This window comes from Lagenorhynchus albirostris, chromosome 12 (assembly GCF_949774975.1).
Source record: "Lagenorhynchus albirostris chromosome 12, mLagAlb1.1, whole genome shotgun sequence".
In the NCBI taxonomy this organism is placed as follows: Eukaryota; Metazoa; Chordata; class Mammalia; order Artiodactyla; family Delphinidae; genus Lagenorhynchus; species Lagenorhynchus albirostris.
This window is the reverse complement of record NC_083106.1, coordinates 49,422,838-49,448,755: the sequence shown is the minus strand read 5'-3', so window position 1 is coordinate 49,448,755 and position 25,918 is coordinate 49,422,838. Positions and strand designations below refer to the sequence as shown.

The 25,918-nt window shown below is 40.4% G+C and overlaps 1 protein-coding gene across 1 annotated transcript in view; it reads left to right on the top strand.

Annotated features, from left to right (window-relative positions):
• Window positions 1-25,918, top strand: part of LOC132530276 (uncharacterized) — a 69,756-nt gene extending 43,838 nt beyond the window's left edge. Inside the window, exons 9-15 of the mRNA XM_060167363.1 lie at window positions 477-630; window positions 1,917-2,074; window positions 10,774-10,935; window positions 17,416-17,528; window positions 17,895-18,030; window positions 18,287-18,490; window positions 25,735-25,918. Coding sequence (XP_060023346.1) covers window positions 612-630; window positions 1,917-2,074; window positions 10,774-10,935; window positions 17,416-17,528; window positions 17,895-18,030; window positions 18,287-18,490; window positions 25,735-25,848 — 906 coding nt within the window. The 5' untranslated portion in view covers window positions 477-611 and the 3' untranslated portion in view covers window positions 25,849-25,918. The remainder of the gene's footprint in view (window positions 1-476; window positions 631-1,916; window positions 2,075-10,773; window positions 10,936-17,415; window positions 17,529-17,894; window positions 18,031-18,286; window positions 18,491-25,734) is intronic.

Here is a 25,918-nt window from a genome sequence, read left to right as displayed (position 1 = left end):
TCTATACCTCATCTCACTGATACAACCAACCACGAAACCTGGCCATCATCCTGACAATATCCCTTCCCCAATCAGTCACTATGGGATCTACCTCTGAATCATCTCTCCCCTGTCACATGGTATAGTAATAATAGTAATGATCTGCTTATAAGTCCTGGGTCCCCCACTAAACTCTGAACTCTTTGAATTTGGTCCATATCTTATTTATCTTTGTATCTCTAGCACCTCACACAATGCCTTGTCCGTTATGGGTGGTTGATCAATGTAGACCCGCCTAGAGGTTAAGGCCACTTAGAGGTGGTGATATCACCAGGTCCCCCAGCTTCAGATTTACCTTTCATGATTGGGCAAGTTACTGAGGCCCACCTCCACCTCCTTCCTCCTCTACAAAGTCAAGGGCTGCTCCTGAAACAAAGTCTGGAAGCTTCTGTGAGAACTGAGTTGATGTGTGATCTCTTGGTTGTCCCCTTCTGTAGGCCCTCCAGTATTTGCCCATCTCCAAAGTGCTGAGTGTAGCTGTTGATGAAGTCCCCAATGTTGGTCAGGAAAATGAAAAGGTCCCTGTCAATGACGTTGACCCTAACATCCAGGGTTCTGTATCTCCAGGCTCTATGAATACCAGCGTTTCAGGTAAGAAGTCTTCTTTCCCCTTGGGAAATGTGGAAAAAAGAAGATTGTGATTTTGCACATGTGCTGTTTTGTCACCTGATCTTGCTTGAAATTTCTCTATATACCAAAAAGTTATATATATATTTTTTTATTTGGCCACACCACTCAGCCTGTGGGATCTTAGTTCCCCAACCACAGGTGGAACCTGGGCCTCAGCAGTGAAAGCACTGAGTCCTAACCAGTGAACCACCAGGGAATTCCCCAAAATTGTATCTTCTTAATTAACAAGTGTTAATTTAATATTTTCTGATGGAAGAAAATAACAAACACTTCCCTTAGAAATTATCATCTCCATCCTGGGGACATCTGGCAGTCCAGTGGCTAAGACTCCACATTTCTGATGCAGGGGGAGTGTGTTCGATCCCTGGTCAAGGAATTAAGATCCCATATACCATGTGGGGCTGCCAAAAGAAAAGAAAAGAAATTATTATCTCCATCTTTATAACTAGACAATTAAAATAGAGGAAAAAAGCAATGAACTTGAAGTTGGGAGTACTGAGCTCTAGGCCTATTCTGTTGTGGCCTCACTGTGAGCCTACATGTTTAAGTCATTTCATCTCCTTGGGCCTCAATTTACTCGTCTCCATAATAAACCTTTCAGATGAAGTGATCTCTAAGGTTCTTTTCATTTTTAATTTTACATGATTTTTAAAGACTTTCCTTATCTGAATCAATTTAATAGTCTTCTTGCCCTTACCTTGTATTACAGATGACTTAGAAACCTGATCAGGTTTTCACTCTGCGTGATAAATTTACCAGGTGCACCTGGAGAGGCAGCCAACCCAGCTGTGGGGAATCAGAGAAAGCATCTCCCGGGGGAAGTCCAACCTGGGTGCTTAGAGATGAGTAGGAGTGAGCCAGGTGAAAGGAGGTGAAGGTTCTCAGCTTCTCCTAATTTGTTTGTTAACTTACAAATCATATTCTTTGTTTACCCCCAAGGACTATAGGTAGTTCTGTTACCACTAAGTCATTCCCCAAAAGATATGTTGGGTTTCTCCTGCAGACTGTGAGAAGGGAGGGTCCTGGCTACCTCCCCCAGAAAGCCAGCACCAAGAATTTGTCAGATAGGCCTGGCTGAGTGTGGGACAGTCTACAGATTGTGGAAGAGAAGGTTGGGCATGGAGCAGAATGGTCTTCCCCATCAGCAGAAGAGGCCCTGACTCCAGTTATCTCAAAGGACTCTCCTTTTTCTCTCCCTGACTGGTGTTCATTGGTGTTAATGCTCTTGATTTTGGATTTTTTTTCAGGGCCAACAAGAACAGAAGCTGCTTTCTTTCTGCCCCAACACACAACAGAAACAGAAGAACTGAAACCTCAGCTGAGGCTCCTGCTCTCCCATTTCAGTATCCCATATGACATGGAAGAGCTAAGGGATGCTTCTAAGGAGATAGAACTTTTTTCCTTGGTACTTTATGGATTCTTTCTTAATACAAATATAGGTGTTCATAAAAGAAAATACTAGTATTTGCCACAAAGTTGAATATTCATACTGCCACAATTGTTTCTAGAGTGATAAAATGTAATAAGTGAAATTTAGACTAGCAGTTGAACTTTCCCTCTGTAAGAGTTATGAGCCCCTTGAATATCCAGCCCAGAGAGATTGTAGGATTATTTTTCAGTGGAATTTAAAGAAAATGGTAGGTTATAATCCATAGTAGATAATGTAAACATAGCCAAGATTTGGCAGTTTTATATTGTGGAGTTGTTTAGTGTCTAAAGCCCTTTGATTATCAGAAAGTGTTCCAATAGCTCTCCTATTGGCAAAATGCTTTATATTCAATAGAGTGTATATTGTGTAGTGATTTTTAAAGTCATGCAGTCTAGTCTGCTATCACATGGCGTTGCACCTCCTTGAAAAAAAATCATCCTATCAGAAGCCATGTTAAAACTTGTTTCAAAGGGAAAAATAGGATTGTATATAGAGAACCTCGAATTTACAATAATAAAGTTTTCAGCCAGAGTTTCAACATAAAGATATTTTTCTAGCTCTGGGTGTATAATATTTGTAAATATATATATTTGTTAGGTAAAAATGGTAAGTTGATTAATCCAAAAAGGCAAAGATCAAATCTGTATGTTTTTGAACACTTTTCGTGTAAGAAGGAGCCACTGTTTCATCACCATTTGCTTTGACCTTGCAGTTTTGCATCCATGTGTATTTGTTCCAGCATTATTTTCCTAGGATTATTTTTATTAGTATGTAACATAGACTCTTTAAGCTCACTGAAACCAGTGGTATTACATGTCCTCTGGTTTCTTTGAAGGTGATAATGTTTAGCTTTTGTCTTTCTTTTCATAGAAGCAGCAGCACTGTCTTCAGCAGAGAGTGCTTCCATGGGAATATCCTCACCCTCATTATCAGCGTATTATGATAGACGAAAACCAAAATCAGAACAAGGTGGTGTTTAAAAAGAGTCCAAATAAATAAAAGTAGTTTATGGCACAGTAGACTATCATCGGTGATAACAAAAGAACATGAGGCTGCAGAGCCCTCCCACAGAGCAGCCCTGTCCCCAAAGGATAGCTTGTCTTCTTTATATAGAGATTGTTTCTACTTTTGATTTTCTTATAACAGTATTATGCGCAATGCTAATTGTGCTTCCAAGATAATCACACTACAACAAATTTTTTGTGTAGGAAGAATTTCTACAAACAGGAAGAGTGTTTATTTTGGTTCTCTAATGCCCTAGAGCAGGGTCAGCAAACTACAGCCTATAGCCCACCACCTAGTTTTTTTGCAATAAAGTTTTATTGGAATACAGCCATGCCATTTCATTTATGTACTGTCTGTGGCTGCTTTCCACTATAACTGCAGAGCTGAGTAGTTGCAACAGAGACCATGTGGTCTGCAAAGTCTAAAATATTTACTATCCGGCCCTTTAGGAAAAAGTTTGCCACCCTAGCCTTAGACTAGCACTGTCTCATCGAACTTCCTGCACTGAGGGGTATGATCTGTGTCTGTCCGATGTGTTAACACTAGTCACATGTGGCCTTTGAGCACTTGAGATGTGGGTAGAGTAAATGAACTAAATTTTAAATTTTATTTAATTTTAATAAATTTGCATTTAAATGTTAAATAGCCACATGTGGCTGGGGCAACAGTATTGGACAGCACAGCCTGGGAGGTACCAGCATTAACTGGAAGAATCTTTAGCTCTGTGACTCACTGAACTTACTTATTCCAGAAACCTTTGTTGAGGCCCTAGTGTGTGCCAGCACTGTGGTAGGTTCTCTCTCTCTCTCCCTCTCTCTCTCTCTCCCTCCCTCTCTCTCTCTCTCTCTCTCTCTCTCTCTCCCTCTCTCTCTCTCCCTCTCTCTCTCCCTCTCTCTCTCTCTCTCTCTCTCTCTCCCCCTCTCTCTCTCTCTCTCTCTCCCTCCCTCTCTCTCTCTCTCTCTCTCTCTCTCCCTCTCTCTCTCTCTCTCTCCCTCTCTCTCTCTCTCTCTCTCTCCCTCTCTCTCTCTCTCTCTCTCTCTCTCTCTCCCCCTCTCTCTCTCTCTCTCTCCCTCTCTCTCTCTCTCTCTCTCTCTCTCTCTCTCTCTCCCTCTCTCTCTCTCTCTTTGTCCTTTTCTCTGCCTGTCTTTCTGTCTGTCTCAGTCTGGAACTGAAATGTGAGGGGTTTGACTGAGGTACCTTAAAGATTTTTAACAGGCCCCAGCATCTGGACCCTTCTCTCTAGCAATATCCTGGTCAGGCTTCTAGGAGCAGGATTTATCTAACCCTTAGATTTTCTCATTTACCAGGTGCCAGGAAAAGGGAATGTGTTTCCAAAGATGGACAGTTTACTTCCCACTTATGGTCCAGCTCAAAATACATATAAATAAACATATTAAATTATTTCTAATCTTCAGAGCAGATACTTGGAACAAGTAACACGACACACAGTTATGGTAATGGGCTGACTGAATACATGTGCCCCTTAGGTATATACCTTTAAGGTCCTGTTACTGTCATAGAATCATGTTTTATGAATTAGTTTGACTCCAGGACTGTTTCAGAGGCAATCAATACCTGTTTCTGAAATTGCCTACAACCTGAGACTTTTTTTTTCTGGGCTCCACTTCTCTTTTCTCAATCCTATTTAGGTTTCCCCAAAATTTCAAAGCATCTTCATGGAGCAACAGAGAATGCAAACATTTCCAGATTATGATGCTGAGATAGCTAAAGTGGAGAATTTGGGTTTGGTAGGACCTGGTATGGCCTTGAAAAAGAGAGCCAACTGGATTTCCTTTATAAAGGTAAGGAGACCTGTGGTGACAGTCACCTGTGAATGATGTAAGCAGTGTCATAAAGTGTCCTCCAGGGAGGCCAGGCAACCTGGCAGCATCAGGTCTGTCAGATCCCTATTATTCCCTCTTCTCAATGCCTTCAGCAAACTGTCCCCTAGGAGCAAGGGTAGGTGCATACCTGACTCAGGAGAGGCAGCTCAGAGAACCTGGCCTTGTGTACCAGCATCTCCCAGCTCCTTCCTGCCTCGGGTCTATGTTGAAGTTAGCCAGGCTGATCTGCCTTCTCTGGAAGTTCCCACATACTCCTGTGCCCCTCTCTTTTGTGTCAGAACTCCTTTGTTGTTGTTAGTGACCTTGGCTACTTGGCAAGAACAAAGAATAACACTCAAAGTTATAATTGAGCTGTGTAAATCCAGTTTTTTAGTCAAAAACTATTGATTGACTACATATTGTGTGTCAGGCATGGCCCTTGGTGCTGGAGATACACAATTCACAATAATATGAAAGTGAGCAGATTAAATGAGATGATTTGAGGTACTGGTAAATACAGTCGATTCTCATTATTTGGGGTGGTTATGTTCTATAAAGTTGCCACAAACACTGCGTTAAATCCTGAACCACAGCTCATAGGGGAAGTATGGGGTTAGGTTCATCATACATAATCAATACATAACTAGTTATTGTGTGTTTCTGTTTAAAGACACTTTATTTTATATATGTTGTTGATTCATTAACATCAAACTCATGGCCTATAACTCATGCCTGAATGAAGCTTTTTGAACACATTTCCTTCTGTAAGGCACATCACAGCCTTCCTATACTTAGGAACACGAGGGAGCACTTCAGCTCTATGCTTGGGGGCCATTTTAAACAGTGAAATAGCTAACGAAAATCACAAAAAATATTAAAATGTGGCACTAACTAGACCGTAAAAAGGACACTTGTTTACAGTATAAGCTGAAACAAGAAGGTGGAATGTCAACTTGTTTGACCTCAGCTGGAAATACAGACTTGGGTGACTCAAGCTTTTCACTATTCTGTGCATGTCCATGATTGTCCAGGAAAGCTCTGAATAGATTTTGAGATTACAAATAAGTTTTAGTGAGTAGGCAAATCCACAAATACGAAACCCATGAATAATGAGGATCAACTGTATCATGAAGGAAAGAAAAGTCTTACGTGATAAAGATGGATGGAAGGAAAACAGAGAAACCACAGATTATTCCTAAATCTGGGGCTTGAGCAAATAGGTGGTTGGTATAGGGGAAGCCAGGCTTTCTGTTTTAGATTGTTACACATGCCATTCAAGTATAAATATCAAGGAGATAGTTGGATATAACAGGCTGGAGCTTAGAGCTAGATCTAAATTTGAGAGTTGTCAGTATATTGATATATTGATATTTACAGCCATGGTACTAATTTTTTAAATACAACTTGTTAATATGAAAGGTGAAGTTTTACATGTGGAACCAAAAGGGGTTTTGTGGTGTTTTTTTTGGCTGCGTTACAAGGCTTGTGGGATGTTAGTTCCCCAACCAGGGATGGAACCCACGCCCCCTGCATTGGAAGCGCAGAGTCTTAACCACTGGACCATCAGGGAAGTCCCGCCACAAGGAGTTTTTGTGGACAAATTTCTCTTGCCCCATAAATTAAGTGCAATGCCCAACACTGATGGAATTGGGGTCCCTTCTGCCAGTGGATAGTGCTGTGTCATCCCAGATGGAGCTACTGCGTCTCATAGGCCAGGTACAAACAGGAACTACTGTTGCCATCTCCTTCCACAGATCTGTGAAGCCACACAGACCCTTTCCAAGACTTCACATGCGCTAGCACACTTCCTAGCACTAAAGGCCAGTTCCCATTTCAGAAGGTCCTTGATTCTCTTTGCTTGCAACTTTTACTGAAAACCATTCTGTTATATTATAAGTTTGTGTGAACATGTTTGTCCACTAGATTAAGCCAAAATGTGATCCTTGGCAAAAGAAGCTTTTGACCAAACTAAAAGAACAGAGAACAGATGTATTAATGCAACTCCAAGCAAGGTTTTTGAAGGTAAAAAAATAACCATGATCCCTTGTAGATAAAATTCTGTTCTCAGAAAATTGAATTCTTTCCACTTTTAAAAAATGTTAGTCATGGTTTCACTACAAAGGCTATATTTGGAATTTTCTAATCTAATCGCCAAACTTTTATATTCTGTTAGCTTTCACTAGAGAGTAACAATTGTCAAAACAGCTGGATTTTAGTACAGCTTTAACACTTAGTCTCTGTGTGATATTGCTCTAGTCACATAACCTCTTTGAGTTTTAGTTTCCTCATCTGTGAAACCAAAATATTGGACTAAATTACCTTTTTTTTTTTTTTTTTGCGGTATGCGGGCCTCTCACTGTCGTGGCCTCTCTCGTTGTGGAGCACAAGCTCCAGACGCGCAGACTTAGCGGCCATGGCTCACAGGCCCAGCCACTCCGCGACATGTGGGATCTTCCTGGACCGGGGCATGAACCCGTGTCCCCTGCATGGGCAGGTGGACTCTCAACCACTGCGCCACCAGGGAAGCCCAAATTACCTTATTTTTATTGTGGTAAAAAAAAAACACATAGCATAAAATTTATCATCTTAACCATTTTTAAGTGTACAGTTCATTAGTGTTCAGTATGTTCACAGTGTTGTGAAGTAGATCTCCAGAACTTTTTCTCTTGCAAAGCTGAAACTCTCTGCCTACTAAACAACTCCCTATTTCCTCCTCCTCCTAGCCCCTGTCAACCACATTCCACTTTGTTTCTGAATTTGCTCTTAGATACCTCATACACATAAGATCATACAGTATTTGTCCTTTTGTTCTGGCTTATTTCACTTATCAGAATGTCCTCAAAGTTCATCCATGTTGTAGCATGTGACCAGATTTCCTTCTTCCTTGTTTTTCATGAACATTTATATCAGCTTTATTCACAATAGCCAAAAACTGCAAACAATCTGGATGTCCTTCAGTGGGTGGATAAACTGAAGTACATCCATACCCTGAAATAGCAATCAGCTATAAAAAAGGATCAAATTACTGAGATACTCAAGAACCTGGATGAATCTCCAGAGAACTGTGTGAGTGAAAAAACTCAATCCCATAAATACTGTATGAGTCCATTTATACAATACTCTTGAAATGACAAAATTATAGAAATAGAGAACAGATTCATGGATTCTGTGGGGTTAAGGAGAGACTGGAGGGGAAGGGAAGGGAGTGTAACTGTAAAAGGGCAACATGAAGGACCCTTGTGATGAATCTGTTCTATATCTTGACTGTATCAATGTCAATATCCAGGTTGTGATACTGTACTATAGTTTTGCAAGATATTAACATTGGGGGAAACAGAGTGAGGGTTACATGGGATTCCTTTATATTATTTTTTTCCTTTTTTCCTTCTCTTTCCTTAAATTGTGCTAAAATACACAAAACATGAAATTTACCATTTTAACCAGTTTTAAGTGTACAGTTCAGTGGTATTAAGTAATTCATATTGTTGTACAACCATCACCACCATCCCTCTCCAGAACTCTTTTCATCTGGCAAACTGTAACTGTTTACCCATTAAACAGTAACTCCTCATTCCTCTCTCCCCCTAGATCCTAGCAACCACCATTCTGTTTTCTGTCTCTATGAGTTTGACTACTCTAGGTACCACATATTATGGAAGTATACAGTATTTGTCTTTTTGTGACTGGCTTATTTTACCCACCATAATGTCCTCAAGGTTCATCCATGTTGTAGGATATGTCAGAATTTCCTTCCTTTTTAATGTTGAATAATATTTCTTTGTATGTATCCACCACATTTTATCTATTCATTTGTTGTTGGACATTTGGGTTGCTTTCGTATCATGGCTGTTGTGAATAATGCTACTGTGAACACGGATGTATAAATATCTCTTTGAGATCCTGCTTTCAGTTCTTTTGTATATGTACCCAGAAGTGGAATTTCTGGATTGTAAGATAATTCTGTTTTTAATTTATTTTGAGGAAGCTCCATAGTATTTTCCATAGTAGTTGCAGCATTTTACAATCCCACCAATAGTGCAAAAGGGTTCAACTTCTCTGTATTCTCACTAACAGTTGTTATTTTCTTTCTTTCTCTTTTTTTTTACATTAGTCATCTTAATAGATATGAAGTGATGTTTCACTGTGGTTTTGCTTTTCATTTCTCTAATGATTAGTGATTTTGAGCATTTTTTCGTATGCTTGTTGGTCATTTGTATATCATATTTGGAGAAATGTCTTTTGAAATTCTTTGCCCATTTTTTAATTGGGTTATTTGATTTTTAAATTGTTGAGTTGTAGGAGTTCTTTATATATTCTGGATATTAACCCCTTATCAGATATACTATTTGCAAATATATTCTCCCACTCTGTAGGTTGCCTTTTCACTCTGTTAATTTTGTCCTTTGCACAGAATTTTTTAAGTTTGATGTAGTCATGTTTGTCTATGTTTGATTTTTTTTTTAAGATTTTTGTGTGTGTGTGATGTGGACCATTTTTAAAGTCTTTATTGAATTTGTTACAATGTTGCTGCTGTTTTGGTTTTTTGGCCACGAGGCATGTGGGATCTTAGCTCCCTGACCAGGGATCGAACCTGCACCCCTGTATTGGAAGGCAAAGTCTTAACCACTGGACCACCAGGGAAGTCCCTGATTTTTTTTTTTTGACTGTTCTTTTTGTGTCATATCCAAGAAATCATTGCCAAGTTCAATATCATGAAAAATTTCCCCTGTTTTCTTCTAAGAGTTTTATAAAGTTTTAGGTCTTATGTTTAGATCTTTAATCCATTTTCAGTTAACTTTTGTATATGGTATAAGATAAGGCTCCAACTTCATTATTTTGTATGTGGCTATCCAGTTTTTCCCCAGAACCATTTGTTGAAGAGACTGTCCCCTTCTCTTTTGAGTGGTCTTGGCACCCTTATTAAGATCATTTGATTATACACTCAAGGGTTTATTTCTAGGCTCGCTATTTTATTCCATTGGTCTATATGTCTAGTGTATGCCAGTACCACACCATTTTGATTAATGTAGCTTTGTAATATGTTTTGAAATCAGGAAGTGTGAGTCCTCCAACTTTGTTCTTCTTTTTCAAAATTATTTTTGCTATTTGGGGTCCCTTGAGATTCCATATGCATTTTAGGATGAATTTTTCTACTTCAACAAAAAATGCCACTGGGATTTTGATGGGGATTGGACTAAATTATCTTTGAGGTTCTTTGTGGTATTAAAATAATTGAAATATATTAATATGTGTATCGTTGAAGTAGTTCAGCTCTGGGACTATTATTTGATTTTTTTACCTCTAGAGGAGGAAAAGGAACATTTATTCAGCACTTACTACATGCCAGGCATTATTGCAGCAATCCTAGGAGAGACCTCACTAGTGTTCTTGTTAGGTTGACTTGTCCTGCTTTGCATGAAAAGCCAGGATTCCAGCAGGAATATGAGCCCAGGTCTGTGTCCTTACAAAGCCTGTGCTTTTCTCACACTACCCAGCTGCCTCCTCCTCTATCTCCTCACAGCTTCCTAGGAGTAGACAAACCCAAAACTGATGAGTGTTTATCTTTTCATTGGTGCCACAACACATGTGGGGGTGCACCTGCTGTTGTGTTGAGGGGGTTGTCACAGAATTTTAAATGAGTTGCTATGTACATATGAATAGCTACAGTGTTGAATGGAGGAACATACCTAAGGGAATCATGATGTTAGAGTTTACTTTTATTTTTTAATTGAATAAAGTCCCACCTGGGACTTCTTTCTTATTCATGTGAACATGACCAGATTCTTGCTGAAAAGTAGGGAATAACCCTTCTCCCAACCATCCCTTCTCCTCTCTCTTCTACTCAAGATTTCCAACCCTGAGAGAGTAATGCAAGTACTCCAAGATCATGCTGCAAAAACAGTCTCGCTGGCTTCGTCTCATCCAACATTTGTGGCTTCCCAGGGTTTGCATCAGGGCAACTATGACCAAATCTGGGAGACTATTTATAGCAACATCAACCTCTACCAGGTACAACAGGAAGAAATAACCAATACGCCTTTCTGTTCAACTCACCACCTGTGTGTAGACCTTAGAAATTTACTTTGGTAGTTTTTTTAGAGATCCTCCCCTAAAAGCTGTATACCTAGCTGGGTTTGTTTTCATTATAAAAAATATTAAATGATAATTTGAAAGAGGGATGTAAAGAGGTGTAATACAAGATGTTCTTGCTGCCGGGACTTATACTCAACCAGTAAATACCAATGCAAAGTTGCACACTCTAGTGCTGAACACTAGATGAGCTGGACAGATGTTAAATATTGTGAGTATTTAGAGAGAAAGTGATCTTCACAGGGTTGGTTCTATTGGGGGAAGTCTCTTGAAGGAGGAGGAAATTGAGCTGGGCTTGAAGGAAGCATAGGGCTTAGGGAAGTGGTAGTGGAGAGGGAAGTGGGGAGCCTATTCCAGGAGGGAAGCATGAACAACAGTGCAGAGGAGATACGGTATATGGAGTGTTCAAGCTCAGTTAGGTTGAGTGGAAGAGTCACGTGGAAATAGAGTGAAGAGAAGTTTTTTTTTGGTGGGGGGGCGGGTAGGGGCATCTTGTGAATGCCCAGAATTCCAGACTAAGGAAATTTGTGCTTAATCCTATAAAGGAAGTGATATATATACAAACCTGTATTTTAGGAAGATTAATGTGGTAGCAGGCTATTAGTTGGATTGAAAAAGGGAGAGATTGGAGGCAGGGAAGCCAGTTAGGTAGCTGCTACATAGGACAGGCATGGAGTTTGGCAATGAAAGGATGTTTCTTCACAAAGCTAGTGGATACTTATCCTTACAATGGAACTATAAGATTTTTGAAACTATAATTGGCTATTATTCGTTTGTTGCTCTAAGGGAAGAGTTTTGTTTCATTTGCTTATTGAAGATGGGAAGACCTGGTATGTTTATAGTCTGAGAGGAAGGAGCAGTGGAGAAGAAGAGATGGAAGACATGAAAGGGTAAATCTGAGAAACAGGTGACCCTGGGGAAAGAAGAGGGTATGGGATGAAGAAACCAGGTGGAGGAGTAATTTTGAGAAAAGGAGAATGGCATCACTTCCCTTGAGGTGAATGAGGTACATAGAATTTTCAGGTGCAAAAGATAAGATGCTGGAGCTTGTGAATGGCCCCGGCTGTCTCAGAGAGAGAGGAGGAGGAGGTCTGAATTAGTGAGGTAGAAGGTATGAGTGGCACGTGAGGAGGGGTATCGCTGTGGGGGGAAGGCCACAGGACCACCAGCAAGAAAAGAATATGACAATGTAGCTCAGAGAGCCCAGTCGAAGTAAGAGGGCATGAATTTGTAGTGAGCCCATTCTGCATAATAATTCTATTACTTTCACCCCTAAAGATAATTGTAGAGTGACTAAAAATCACACATAAAGTCACAGGTATGGAGAATTTTAGTAAAATGCTAGAGAAAGAAGCACTGTCATGGTCCACCATCCCGGGGTGGGTATGGGGGAAAGTGAAGCCTGAAATGCATCTAATGAGTTACAGATTGGCTGTAAGCAAACACATGCTGGAAGCATGCCTCTGTGTACACACATGCACGCACACACACACACACACACACACACCCCTTCTATACCTTTTTAATCTGTGTAGGCAAAAATCTAGAGAATCTAATGAAAAATGAGTTGGCCACACAGACCAGGAGGAGATGCAGCATATCATAGCATGGCTTTCCCTGGCCCCTGAATTCCCTGACAGGGTATGCAGCTACCAGTGATACCCGCTCCTCAGCTAATATCCTGCCAGAGTTGAGAAAACAGCCACATTTTTCCTAGTCCATTGCTGTTTCACACTGAGGTATATGTCAGCATTCAAGAAGACCTTCTACTAACAAGGGGAAATTTAAAAACATCTGACTCTTCTGCTTCTTGAACCAAACTTGTGGGGGAGGACACAGGAATAGGGAAGAAAGGAGGAAAGTGAAGGCAGAGTGAGCCCAGGTATCTCTGAACAAGACCTCTGCTCCTAGGATCCTGACAGTCAATGATGCTGATGAAATTACCTGGGAAGTTCTGGTATTAACATCTGAGAGCCATCACCACAAATCTGTTTTCCTCCTTGGCTATGAGAGTAGGGGGAACTAAACTCCTGGGGGCCGATAGTGGTAAAAGGAGGAGGGAGGAGGGAAGAAGGAAGGAAAGAAGGGAAAAAATACCACTTCCTCTGGCTAGTTACTGGCTAGTTGTTCTTGGAATTGACCAAAGGGAGAAAAATGTGAACACTGTATTTTCAAGCTGATTTATGGTAAATAGACCCTAAAGAGACTTAGAATATCTATAGTTCCTAGAGGTGGAGCATGGGGAGAAACATAACATACACACACACACAGATTACCCTACATATTAGTGTCATGCAAGTTTTCCAGTTTCCCATTCATTCATTCAGTGATAATTGCATGGGTACTACCTTTGTGCCATGAATTGTGCTGGGCTTAAGGAAAGAAACATGCAATAAACGAGTAACAAAGAAGTAAATCTACATCTTTAATGTGTGGGTGCCATGCAGAAAACCAAGAAGTAGAGGGCAGTGGGGTAGAGAGGAACATCCTCTGATAGAGAGGTCAGCCAAGATCTTTCAGAGTGGGGGTCATCTGAGCTGAAATTTGATGAACAAGGAGTCAGCCATGCACACAACCTGGAGAAGAGCTATCCAAGTAGGGAACAGAAAATAGCCCAGGGTTTAAGAAGGAAACCCTGAGGCAACAACCAATAGTTTTCTACCTTCCTTCACATTTTCCTGTGGGTGTTACTTTGTGACCTCCTCCAGTATTTCTGCTTTGGTCAAGCGCTTTATGCAGTATCAGAGCACCAATAGTAGTGTGTTGCCATTCTGAATGTTGAATACTAGTCAGATGAGATTAGGATTAAGGAAAAGGTGGCAACTGGGAGGAGTCACAGGAATGTGGATATGAATTTTAAAGCTCTGTTACTATTTTGCAAGCACATAGCAGTCAAGTATGAATTTTAGCACGTGTATGCTGGGCAGCATCCTGATTCTGAACACCAATACCCTATGAAAAATAACTTTCTTAAGGGCCTTCTGCATGAAGGAAGGCAAACCTCAGAGGACTGTTCATTTTGACAGCTCTGAGAATACAGACACTAAATGTAGTGCAACTTCAGAACAGTTTCTGAAAAATTCTTAGTAAATACTGTTGGCCAGTAACCTTTCTTTAGAGAGTTTTAAAATGTTTTGTATTTACTATTAGCATTGAAGGCTTTTCTTTAAACACAATTCTAATTCCACATACACTTAAAGATCTGGGTTTGGGAGATAAGAAAGGTCAGATTTTCATGTCCTTGTTAATTGACAACGATGTATAACTAGAAAGAGTTAATTCTGATCCAAATGGACTGCATTTTGGGATATTCTTTTGAAGAAAACTTAAGATAATTTAACTGTAGTCCTGATCAGAAGAAGGACCAGCTACCCCTGTGTAGATACTCCCAGACCTGTAATTCTATTACTGTGTCCAATTCCATTCTTCTCAAAAACACCTGATTATTAAAATGGCTATGTACAGACATTAAATACTGCTATCGACCATCATATTTCTAAAGCTACAGTTTACGTTGGTCGCTGTTCTTTAACTTTATGGAGTGGTGAAGTGGCAGAAAACACTGCATCCTTTGCCTCTTCTTTTGCTTCTTCTCACTGGCCACACGAAGGAGGGAAGAAGGGGACAGCCGTTTTCCCCATCTGTGTTCCTGCTCCCCTCCATCTCCAGCGATAATGCAATATAGTGAGTACGTGGTGTGCTCTCACAAAAGTGGTGTTGTGTGTGGTAGCTCCAATGTACAGAAAGTTTAGGGAAACATGAAACACCTTTTTTCTGGCTTTCGTCATTAAATTCAATAGGACATTTTAAAAACAAACATTTTCTGATGACAATAGTGACATGTATTTATCACAGAAAATTCGGGAAATATAGAAAAGTTTAAGGGAGAATATAAAAATCACCCATTATTCTATCACCCAAATATAACAACAGTATTGTTAACATTTGGTACATATCCTTCTAGTCTTTTTACTTTGTGGGTATACACAAGTAAACCGTAGAGACATTTGGGCAGGTGGGAAATACATAATAGGCTTACTTTTCCCCTAATTATTCCCTCCACTCTACCTCCCACTCCACTGCCCCTGCCAATTTTCTGGGAGAAAATGAGATTGGCAATCAGTGGAAATCCCTGAACTGTCAAAAAACATGAACTCAGCCATTCTGGTTTCAAAGACCCAGCCACAAGGCAGTGTAAATGTCAAAGAATTAACCTACCCAGGAAAAGAGAATGAACACAGGTGGTATTGACATTCTGGTTTCTCATTAGCCCTCTGCTTAACTGCGCTGTGTCCAGTTCTCTTAGGGGAATACACTCATGGACTTACGGCATTTCCTAAGCAGGTTGCTTCTGTGGGCTGTGGCTGGTTCGCTTTTCCGGGAGGATGCTGGGCTGTCTATCTTTTTTCACCCTAGCCTGCTGTGCCCGCTTCCTTTCTTCCTGGCAATCTGCCGGTCCAACAGTATTTTTGTGGTTTGTTCAGTCATTCCTTCAAAGTGTCTTTCACTGTAACTTGACATCACTTCCTATTCCTTCCTGTGTAATTCTGGGTAATTTTAGAAGCAGCTGAAAAAGTCACAACCCCACAGAGAAAAGCTGTGACTCCTAGGCTTCCGTCTGGAGCCATATCAGGCAATGCTGAACACAAGAGCAATATAAGTCCCAGAGGCAAAAGGCTTCGGTAGAGCCCCTCTCACCCAATATTCTGGGTCAAATAGAAACTATCAAAATTCAACCCCCCTCATGGATTTCCTATGAATTTTTTTTAATTTTAAATAACAGAGAGATGATGATCCTGTGTTCCTATATTAAGGAACAGGAGTGCACCATGTCACCTCCTAGGGTCCTCTCCGGTCCTTGGGTTGTGGGATGTTTACACAGAAATACACTGATGTACATACTTACCTGGAACAGACAGGAGCTACCTCTGCCCACAGGCAGAATGGGAAGCCACTTAGAGATACCCGGTTAGACAACTTTCTCTTTCACTGTCTCTTCCCAATATCCCTGTCCAAAGTTTTCTTCCCTACTGCCTGTCATAAAAACTGGTAGTCTATCTTTAGAGTCCTGGGGACTTTATTAGTTAAGATTAGGTTTGTGTGTCAGTCGTAGTAAAAAACAAAATAACAGAGGATTAAAGGAGATGGAAATTTCTCTATTTTTCCCTCATATTAACATCCAGGGGTAGGAAGTACAGAGCTGATGTGATGACTGCTTCATGGAGTCCTCAGGGGCCCATGCTACTTCCATCCTGAAGTTCCAACAAATGTGGCCTCCATACCTGAGATCAACACTTGGTCTGAGATGGAGCTCCAGCTGTCACATTCTTGTGCTAAGCAGCGGAACGGAAAATGGGAATGGGGAAGTTGCCACTTGAGGGTGATTCCCAGAAGCTGCCACATGGCATTTTTACTTTCATTCCATTGGCCAGAACTTAGTCACATAGCTACGCCTAGCTGCAAGAGAAGCTGGGAAATGTCATCTTTATCTGGGTGGCCATGTGCCAAGCTACATATTCAAGTACTGTGGGAGAAGAGGAAAATGGATATTGGGGAACAGCCAACAGTTTCTACCATAAGGACTTGTTGGAATTCTGAGAACCACTGTTAGAATACAAGTAACCCAGCTAAGCCATTGACAATCAGTGTTTTCATGAGGATCAGTGCCACTATGAAAGAGCACATCTTATGAGAATGGGGTATATGCCCAGGTTCAGGCAGAGAGGGCAACTAAGAAAGGGGCTGCCCAGAGGGCAGGGGTAGGACCATAGGTCAATATCACCTTCCTCACAGTTTTCCTTAGGGCCCTGGGTGCATGACCTCATCCTTCTCGACATTAGGAAAGATGTCTATGGAAATAAGTGTAAACCACAGATTCTTGTAGATCCTACAGGGCTGACTGACTACTGCCATCCCTGGCCAGGAGAGAACTGGCATGTACTGAACACCTATGAGGTACCAGTCACTGAGCTTTACACACATTCTAACATTTAATTCTCACAGCAACTTATTTTTCAATTTCATGCTATTTTACAAATGTGAAAACAAGATCAAGACTTTAGATGATTAAATCATATAGCTAAAAAGTAGAGGAGTTTAATCCACTGATCTCTCTCAGCCTGGGACAAGACTAGATTAGAGAGGTTCGAGGTTCCAAACATCTACAAATATGTGTGTCCACTTTTCATAAGATGAATCATAGTAAAAACAGCGACCTCTAATTTATTGTAGAAATCCAGATTTTCATAGGTCAGGTTGAAATGGATCATAATGCTGTTCTACTTGTTCATCTAAATGTGCCTTGGATCATGAGATTTAATTTTGTGATGACCCAACTTTGATTTTGTTAATAATATTGTGAATGTTCATGTAATTCAACTAATGCCACTTTTTTGCTAGAATGAAAACATGAAGGAAGATGATCTTTCAGTGGAACGAGATGAAAATGACCCAGCACAAATAAGTCTTAGCCAGTGTGCTAATGAGCCTGTCAAGCAGAAGAAAGAGACAGGGTAAAATGAAATCATTTATTGGTGACTCAAGGAAATGGAATAAACACTGTGGAGAAAATTGAGTGACTGATTAATATGTAGGTTACATATTAACTCAAAAATATTTGAAGCTGAAATAAAAGCAAGAGTGTTACAGCAGACCAGATAACTAATGTTTCACCCTAGGACTGAATTTTTAATGAGAGTGATTGCTAAGAGAAATTTCTTTTTGAATTTATACATATAGAGCCATTATTTTCCTTCCAGGGCATTTTTAAAAAGTGGCTATTGTGAAGTTAAATAAAATGACTTCAGTATGGTATATGTGAATTTTTTGAACCACTTTGAGGAGAAAGGCATTTGTTCTGTTTTTCCTGCCTGCTAAAGGTACAGTTATGCAGTGGCCCTACAACTGCTGGGCTTGGATGACGGGACTGGGCCCATTGATAGAGATCCTGTCCTGATGAGGGGGACCTACTTGTCCTTTCTGTATCTGCGCCACCTGAGGATCAGGGAGCTGCAGGTATGCGGATGGCCCTGCATGTATCTGAATTGCTTCATTGTCTGGAAAGGGGGCTTTCCTGCTACTCTGGTAGTAATGCATTTTTACACTTTGTTCTTTGTTCTGATTCTTCCATGAAACCAGGCCTTTTGTGGGGTGGTGTGTTCCTTTTCCAGCAGTAGGGTTGACCTGCCAACTTCTGGGGCCCCAGTGAGTTTCACTCTGTAGGGTGGGCCAGCAAAGGCAGGGTCATGACCCTGTTCTTTCTTTGTTTCAGCACATCTGCTTAGGAATTCTGAACTGTTTTAGATCTGTTGAGCGAACACTGACGATCAACACTTCAGGCCTTACCTTGATTGCAGGGAGTCTGGTCCCCACCTCAGAAGATAGTTTCTGGGTAAATGTGGCAAAAGGAGGCGTGGGCACCTCGCAAGGCCTAAGTGCTCACCACTGTGCCCATGGGACATCTGCCGAGCACAAGGTGAGGATTCTGCTACAATTTTTTCTTCCATGATTATCTCATCTCCCAAGCCACCTTCTTCTTAACACCTGGAATCAGTTAACATGATGAAGTAACAGGTGGGAGTTTCTAGGGAAATAGCTTTTCTGAAAAATTGTGGTGAAAAGGGAAATGACTTTTTAACCCACAATAAAAGGCAGTGTCCACTTGAGAGCAGGACATGGGCAGGGAACACTCAGCCCTGGAAACCACAATAGGAAGGAAGGAAGGCATTTCAGCTGCTGGTTTGTCCACTTGATAGTGAACAGAGCAAGAGGGGCCCTTTCTGTTATCCTGAGAACCACGTCCTTACAGAGAAACTCTTGTAAGACCCTCCTTGACATTGCTAGAGGTACTTTTTTTTTTGCCTCTTTCCTGTTCTCTAAACCCCAATTTAAAAAATAGGTTAAAAAACAAATGTAGAAAAAATTTGAAACAGGGAAAAATCTATCCCTCCCAAAACCTACTTGTCCCTTGGTGCTTCTACTATCTCTTGAATATGTTTTTCTATAGTCTAAAAGATTCATATTAAATCCCTTTCTTTGGGACTAAAGTTGAAAATGCATACATTTTCTTGAAATGTCGTAGACACTCTTGCAATATTTTCATCTCAATCTCTAGAAGGTTTATTCCTGAAGGTGGGGTTTAATATGGATTTTATCTTCTTAAAAGATACTAACTTGACAAATGTGAAAAATAAAATCTATTTAGCTGCTAAATAAGTCATATTTTAAGCTTGTATGACCCCTGACTTATGATTGTCATGTCTTATAAGGGTATGAAATCTTATTATCAAATACTGTTAATATGCAGTCTGCAGCAGTGCTGTCCAGTAGAAATATAACACAAACCACAGGTATAATTTTAAAATTTCTAGTAGCCACATTATAAAAAGTATAAAGAAACATGAAATTAATTTTAATAATGTAATCTATTTAACCCAATGTATCCAAAATATCATCATTCTAACATGTAATCAATATAAAGAAATCATTAATGAGATATATATTTTTTCATACTAAATCTTCAAAATCTAGTGTGAACCTTATATGTACAGCACATCTCAATTCAGACAAGCCACGTTTCAAGTGCTCCATAGCCACATGTGATTAGAGCCTACTGTATTGAACAGTTCAGCTCTAGATATTGGAAAACATTTCCTTATTTTTCCTACCTAGTCACCTCGAGTCCAACTTTCACTCAGTATCTGGGAGACTCCTCTTTTTGGTCTCCTTCCCTAACGATTCCCCCCCTCCCATCTCCTCACCATACACAGACTTCCCTTTTTACCCCTCTGCCCTCTTCCCTTGATCCTAGTTCATGGTTTGTCAAGTCCAGTTAGTATGTTCCACAGTGGAGCTGGAGAGGAGGGTTAAGACACTTTGGAAACAAACACACCCATAAAACAAACACATCTTTCTGTTGCTAATATCCAGCCTGTCTTATATCACAGCTGTAGATTAAAAAAAGATCTTTCTTACCACTGAGCCCATCTCCCAGTTTGTTTGTTCTGTGATGGGGTGGGGTGAAAATGAAGGAGGAGAGGGGAGACAAATCCTATCCTGTCCCATTAATTGTAGGAGGAGCTTCTCAAGGGTAATACAGTTTTTCCTTCCTATGCTCTCATAAATGATAGGAATAACATCACCCTTAAGAAGCTGCCAGCAGCTACTACTTCAGTGTGAGAAACTCAAGGAAGTGGCCTCTTTCAGGGTCTTTAATAGGACCATGTGGTTTACTGCACTCCATGTATGTGGCCATGTCAGCATTTAATCTAGAATGTCCAGAATAACTATGTGATTCTTTCCCATGTAGAAGATGGAAGGAACAGATGCTAATATGTTGGGTTGATCTCACCAGGCCAGGGCTGAGGCTACTGGGAGCAAGATCACTGGGCTTACCAGCCAGGGGAGCTAACATCGAAGAAGCCCCTGAGATGGAGACCCTCTTCCCTGGGCCCAGTGTGTTTGATCCCATGAAGAAAGTCTGGGGCCATGTGTTTGCTCAGTGATAATACCAGGAAAGGAAAGCCCCTACAACCTGTCATGGACACTTTGCCATGTGCCTACTTTAAGCATGTGGCAGGGTAGAAAGGGCCCCAGAATGAGAGGCAGCAGGCTTCTCCTGGCTGTTTGACCTTGAGCATGTCTCTTCAGACACATAGGCCTGACACCTCATAGTGTGTTCAGGATCTGCCTGGACTTGACATGCTGGTAGCAGAGACTGTTGTGAGCAACTAGTGGGAGATGAGGCTGCAGAAAAAAGCGGACCATGAAAGGCTAGGCTCTCCTCAGGATGTGGGACTAATTCCAAGGTTGGTGAGGAACAGAATTTTAAATAAGAAAATGGCACTCCTCATTGTTTTATAAATTCCTCCAGATCTTTGCCCAAACATAATTACATTTATTCCCTTGCTTGAAGTCTTTATGAATTTTCTGTTTCTCACAAGATAAAGTTCAGGCTCCTTGGTGAAGTTTACAAGGCTGGGTGCAAGCTGGCCCCTGCCAACCTTTCAGACCTCATTTCCCCCCACTGTCTCTATACCTTCATTCTTACAGAGCTGGGCCTGGCCTTCCTCTGAATGGGCAGAGCTGTTCATGCCTCTGGGTCTTGTGCATAATGGTCCTCCTGTCCCTCACCTCCTCTTTCCTTGATAAAGGCCTGCTCTATTCAAGTCCATCCAAACATTACCTCTCTGAGAAGTCTTTCTTACATCTCTCTGCAGAGCTAAGTTCTTCTCCCTATGACTTGTCTACCTACATTACAGCACTTGGCTCATTCTAAAACTGTTGGCTTATCTACTCCCACAGGCTATGAGCCTGTCATTCATTCATCCTCCCATTCATTCACCCCGCAAATGTTCTGACCAATAAATATACTAGGCACTAGGGATACAGCAGTAAACCAAACTGTCACAAATCCTTGCCATCATGGAACTATTTAATGGAAAAAGACATTAAATAAATAAGTAAGAAACATATATAGAATGCCTAATGGTTTGGCACCAAAGCTTCTCCAGACATCCTAGGCCCTTGCAGTTGGGAGGCGCCAGAGGGCTGTGAGCAGAAATGAGATGTGTCACTTCCAGTCCAAAGCATGTAAGAGCCAATCCATGACGCTCCAGCATGTCAAGCCACAAAATAGAAACATCCTGGATCCCTGGGTCACTGCTAGAAGAGAGAGGCCTAGAAAGCAACTAGTCCTGCAGTGGGCTCTGCCTGAGTGATACATTAATTTTAAGTATTGGCTACTGAGCTTTGGGGTTGTTTATCACAGAATAACCTAGGCTTTGTGGACTGGTGAAGATGGTGGTAGAAGCTGTGGAGAAAAATTAAGAAGGAAAAGGGGATAGAGAGTTGGTGATGGGATATTGCCAGGTGTAAGTAGGGTGATCAGGGAAGGCCTTACTGAGAAGGTACTATCTGAGTAAAGACCTGAAGGAAATCAGGAAGCAAACCATGTGACTGACTGAGAGAAGAGTGCCAGGCAGAGGAGAGAGCCAATGCGAAGGCTCTGAGGCAGAACCGTGTCCAGCAGTGTTGCAGGAACAGCAAAGAGCTTAGTGCAGCTAGAGTGAATGAGGGGGAAATTGTTAGGAAATGAGGTTAGAGAGATTGGAAGAGTGGAACAGGTTATGCAGAGCCTTATGGATCATTTTGAGGACTTTGAGTGAGAAGGGAAGCCCTTGGAGAGTTTTGAGCCAGAGAATGATGTGATTTAACTTACATTTCAACACTTGTGCTGCTGTATTGGGAATAGACTGAAGGGCTAAGCAGAGATTTGTTAGGAGGCTATTACATTGATCAAACTAGAGACAATGCATCTGGGAAGACAGCAAGATGAGAAATGGTCAAGTTCTGGATATATTTTGAAGGTACAGCCGCTATGATTTCCAGGCAGTTAGGATGTAGAATATGAGAGAAAGAGAGAAGTCAAGGTTGATTCCAAAGTTTTGGCCTGAGTATCTGAAAGTTTGGTGTTGCCATCATCTAAGATGTGGTTGGAGCAGGTTTATTGGGAAGATCAGGATCTTGGTTAAGGGCATTGAAACTTTGCCATTCTTAATAGATGTTCAGGTGGCAAAAGGAAGTAGGGAGTAGCTAGTTGTAAGGATGTGAGGACAGGAGGACCATTATGCACAATATATATATATATTGTATATATATCTTCCACATAGTAGGTATCTAGTAAATGTTTGTTGAACAAAAGAAATGTTCTGTTCGTAACAGAATGGTTGTGAGGTCACAGCCAGACAATATAAATGAAAGTGCTTTGCAAAGTATATCATGCTGTTCAAATGCAGAAAAAATAGCTATGATAAAATAGCTATGATAAAGTATCACTCTGCAGGTGAGGTGGAGACTAGAAGATATTTTTTATTTTCGTTTTAAAAGATTGTAGCCAAAGGATTGGGTCAGTCACCCAACAAAGTTTGATGAGTTCTTAGACTGGGTTATAGTAGTAGTAGTAGTAGTAGTAGTAGTAGTAGTAATAGTAGTAGTAGTATTTATTATTTGAAATTAATGAAAAGATGATTTAGAAAAAGGCAGGCTAGCCAGAGAAGTATTGTCTACATTGCCAAAAGGCCTAAACTTTTTCCTAACAAATGATGGCAGAAATCAATAGAGTGAAAAGCATTAATGATGGGCACCAATTTTCCTATAGTTACTATACTCAAATAGTTATTTTGGCATCAGTTAATTTGCAGGCTTAAAAACATATGAATCATCCCAAAGATCAGATTATACCTTAGTCAAACAGGTAATTATTGCCACCCTTTTCTTGCCACTCCTCCAAGAATAATTTTGAAGGATCAACTCTCTACACCACAAAAACATTAGAAGGAAGGTCTTCCACATGGCTGTGGAAGAAATGAAAATAAAAAGGAAATATTATAGTGACTGAGCCATAACCCTATGTGAGGTAGTTTGGCCATCTCATCTTCACAGTTCATCTCCTGTGGACATAAGTGTACATTTCAGACACAGGAAGTCAGGGGGGGAAAGGAAAGAAATATGTATGTCTATAGAAAGGGCTTGAACCATGACTTGGGGGTTGGAAAAGTGGAAAAAAAGACCATTTAAGTAGATGATGGCATTACAGTCGGCATCCTGACACTGTTATTGCTTTCCATCAGCTTCAGAACTCAATCCGGTAGCCATTTCTTTAAAGTCTCAGAAAATTCCCCTGTACAAGAACACTGGGAAAGAAAGGTCTTTTCCAGTAAAGTGGATAAAACATACCACATTAAATTGTCCCTCTTTTCCTCAGAGGAGAGCTCATTTTGCATAACAGGCTATAGGAGCTAAATGCCAGCAGAAGCTGACATGCTAGCTTATAAATCTAAGCAAACTGTTTAATTTTTGTATGTTACATGTAATTTTCTCAGCATCATTTCTGTTTTCCACCGGTGCCTATCATTTCATAAAAAACAATATGTTCACTTTTGGAACTCCTAGTCAAAGGAAGCTCCTAATTATTAAAGGTCAGAAGTCAGATTTTTTAAAGTCAACCAGCCAAACAGACAAAAACCACTAAGGGCTCTATTTAACACCTCTCACCTCAAAATATATAGGCATATACAATAGTATCTGAAAATTCAATAAGCACATACACCTCCTCAACACACACCATTTTAGAAAAGATACAGTTTTGTTTCCAGCTCAGGTCCCCCATTTGTTGGAGACTGTAACTTGGTTATAGTTCTTACTGTTGTTTAGACTCTACTTGTTGCCCAGTGGCATTTCTGCCTTACCCACCACTGGGTGCAGGGCCCTGAGGGAAATTAATGATTTTTTTTCTAAGTGACAAAAAACTGATTGACCTTGGGGAAACTGCGGTTAGAAGCAGAGATATTCCTGAGTTCCTAACAGAAAACCACCAGGATGCAAAAAGCCCTGGGTAGGAAAATGCCAGACAAGCCCCAGAGGGAGAAGTCATTAGTCAGGGTAATCAAATAACCCGTAATCTGTATTCTCTCTTCCTTTTGGCATCACTCAAATTTATCCAGTTTTAGAAGTAGATGAGGTAAGAATATTCCTATTGGAATAATATGACTGCATTAGCATTGCATTTGGAAAGAACTTAGAGTTTCTAGACACATTGTAACACTTGGAGGGAAATTTAGCAAGAGTTTGTGCTATTTTGTAATATATGTAGACTTTAATTAAGGATAATTCATGTTCATATTGTTATAAAAGGCTGCTCTAAGAATGTTTGACAATTAACCTTTCAGATCCCAGACAGAATTAATTTAGTATTAGAGTGAATTCTTTGTTCTGCCTTTGCCGCAGACCATTTGGGATCTGAATCATGGGATGCAGTGCTGGCATCCAACATTCCAGGGCATTTAATTTCAGCTCTTAGCTTTTATCTCTACTGGTCATCCTACATTCTAATGCATCATTTTTTGCTGATGTTAGTTTACGCTACGATTCGACTATTTCCATCTCTTAAGAACTTACTTTGATTGAAATACTTAGTCACATGAGCATCTCTCGCTGAGCTAGTGAGTATACGGTCATCCATTGTAAAATGATTTTCCAACTGCTGCTATAGAAATTCCTGACCAAAGCCTTTCTCTTGTTCAAGTACGCACCATATACTTGATAATTATTAAACCTGAAAATCTCTTACTTTTGAATATTTTATTCTGAAATAGACCACTTAAAATTTTAAGCAATAATGATGTCGACAGTGAAAACTTAGAGTACTATAGTGGGAAAATATTTTAGCTGAATAATGGCAATGATTACACTTATTGATTTAAGTTAGTAATTAACATAATTAAGGAATATCTTAGAAATTTCCCTGAAAAATTTTGACTTGGCTGGCATCAATTGATATAGCAGGTTAAACTGGGTTTGTTGTTAAACCACCAGGGACCTGTTTTTACCGAAGGAGAAATGTGTGTTTTGCCTTTAAATTACAGGTTTGCAGACATTTTAGTAAATATTTCATGTTAACTGAATTTTGGTTATATTTCTAAAATTAGTCTTTTAAAACTAGAAGTAAAAACAAAAACCTCTGTTGATTTAAAAGTCAGCAAGTATGAACTTAGCACCTGGTCTTGACCATGGCTCTTTAACCGATTCTCAGGAATCCCAGTTACCCATTCAGTGTTTTCCTTCCTGAGAGGGAGCTGACAATCTGAGGGGTCCATTTCTACTAGGAATAGCTTCATAGAGAGACCTGTCTCTGGTCATTTTCATCCATTTCTCTACCAGGTCACAAAGAGGGCAGCGAGTCAAATGTTGACCAGGACTGGGGATGGGCCCATGCAGGTATGGACAGATTTGCTGTGCTGTATGACATGTGGACTTGGGAAGCAACTCTTCTAGAAAACAAGCGCCAGGTATTTTTACCTAGAAAACAAAACATTTATTGAACATTCTTATAAACCCCAATATA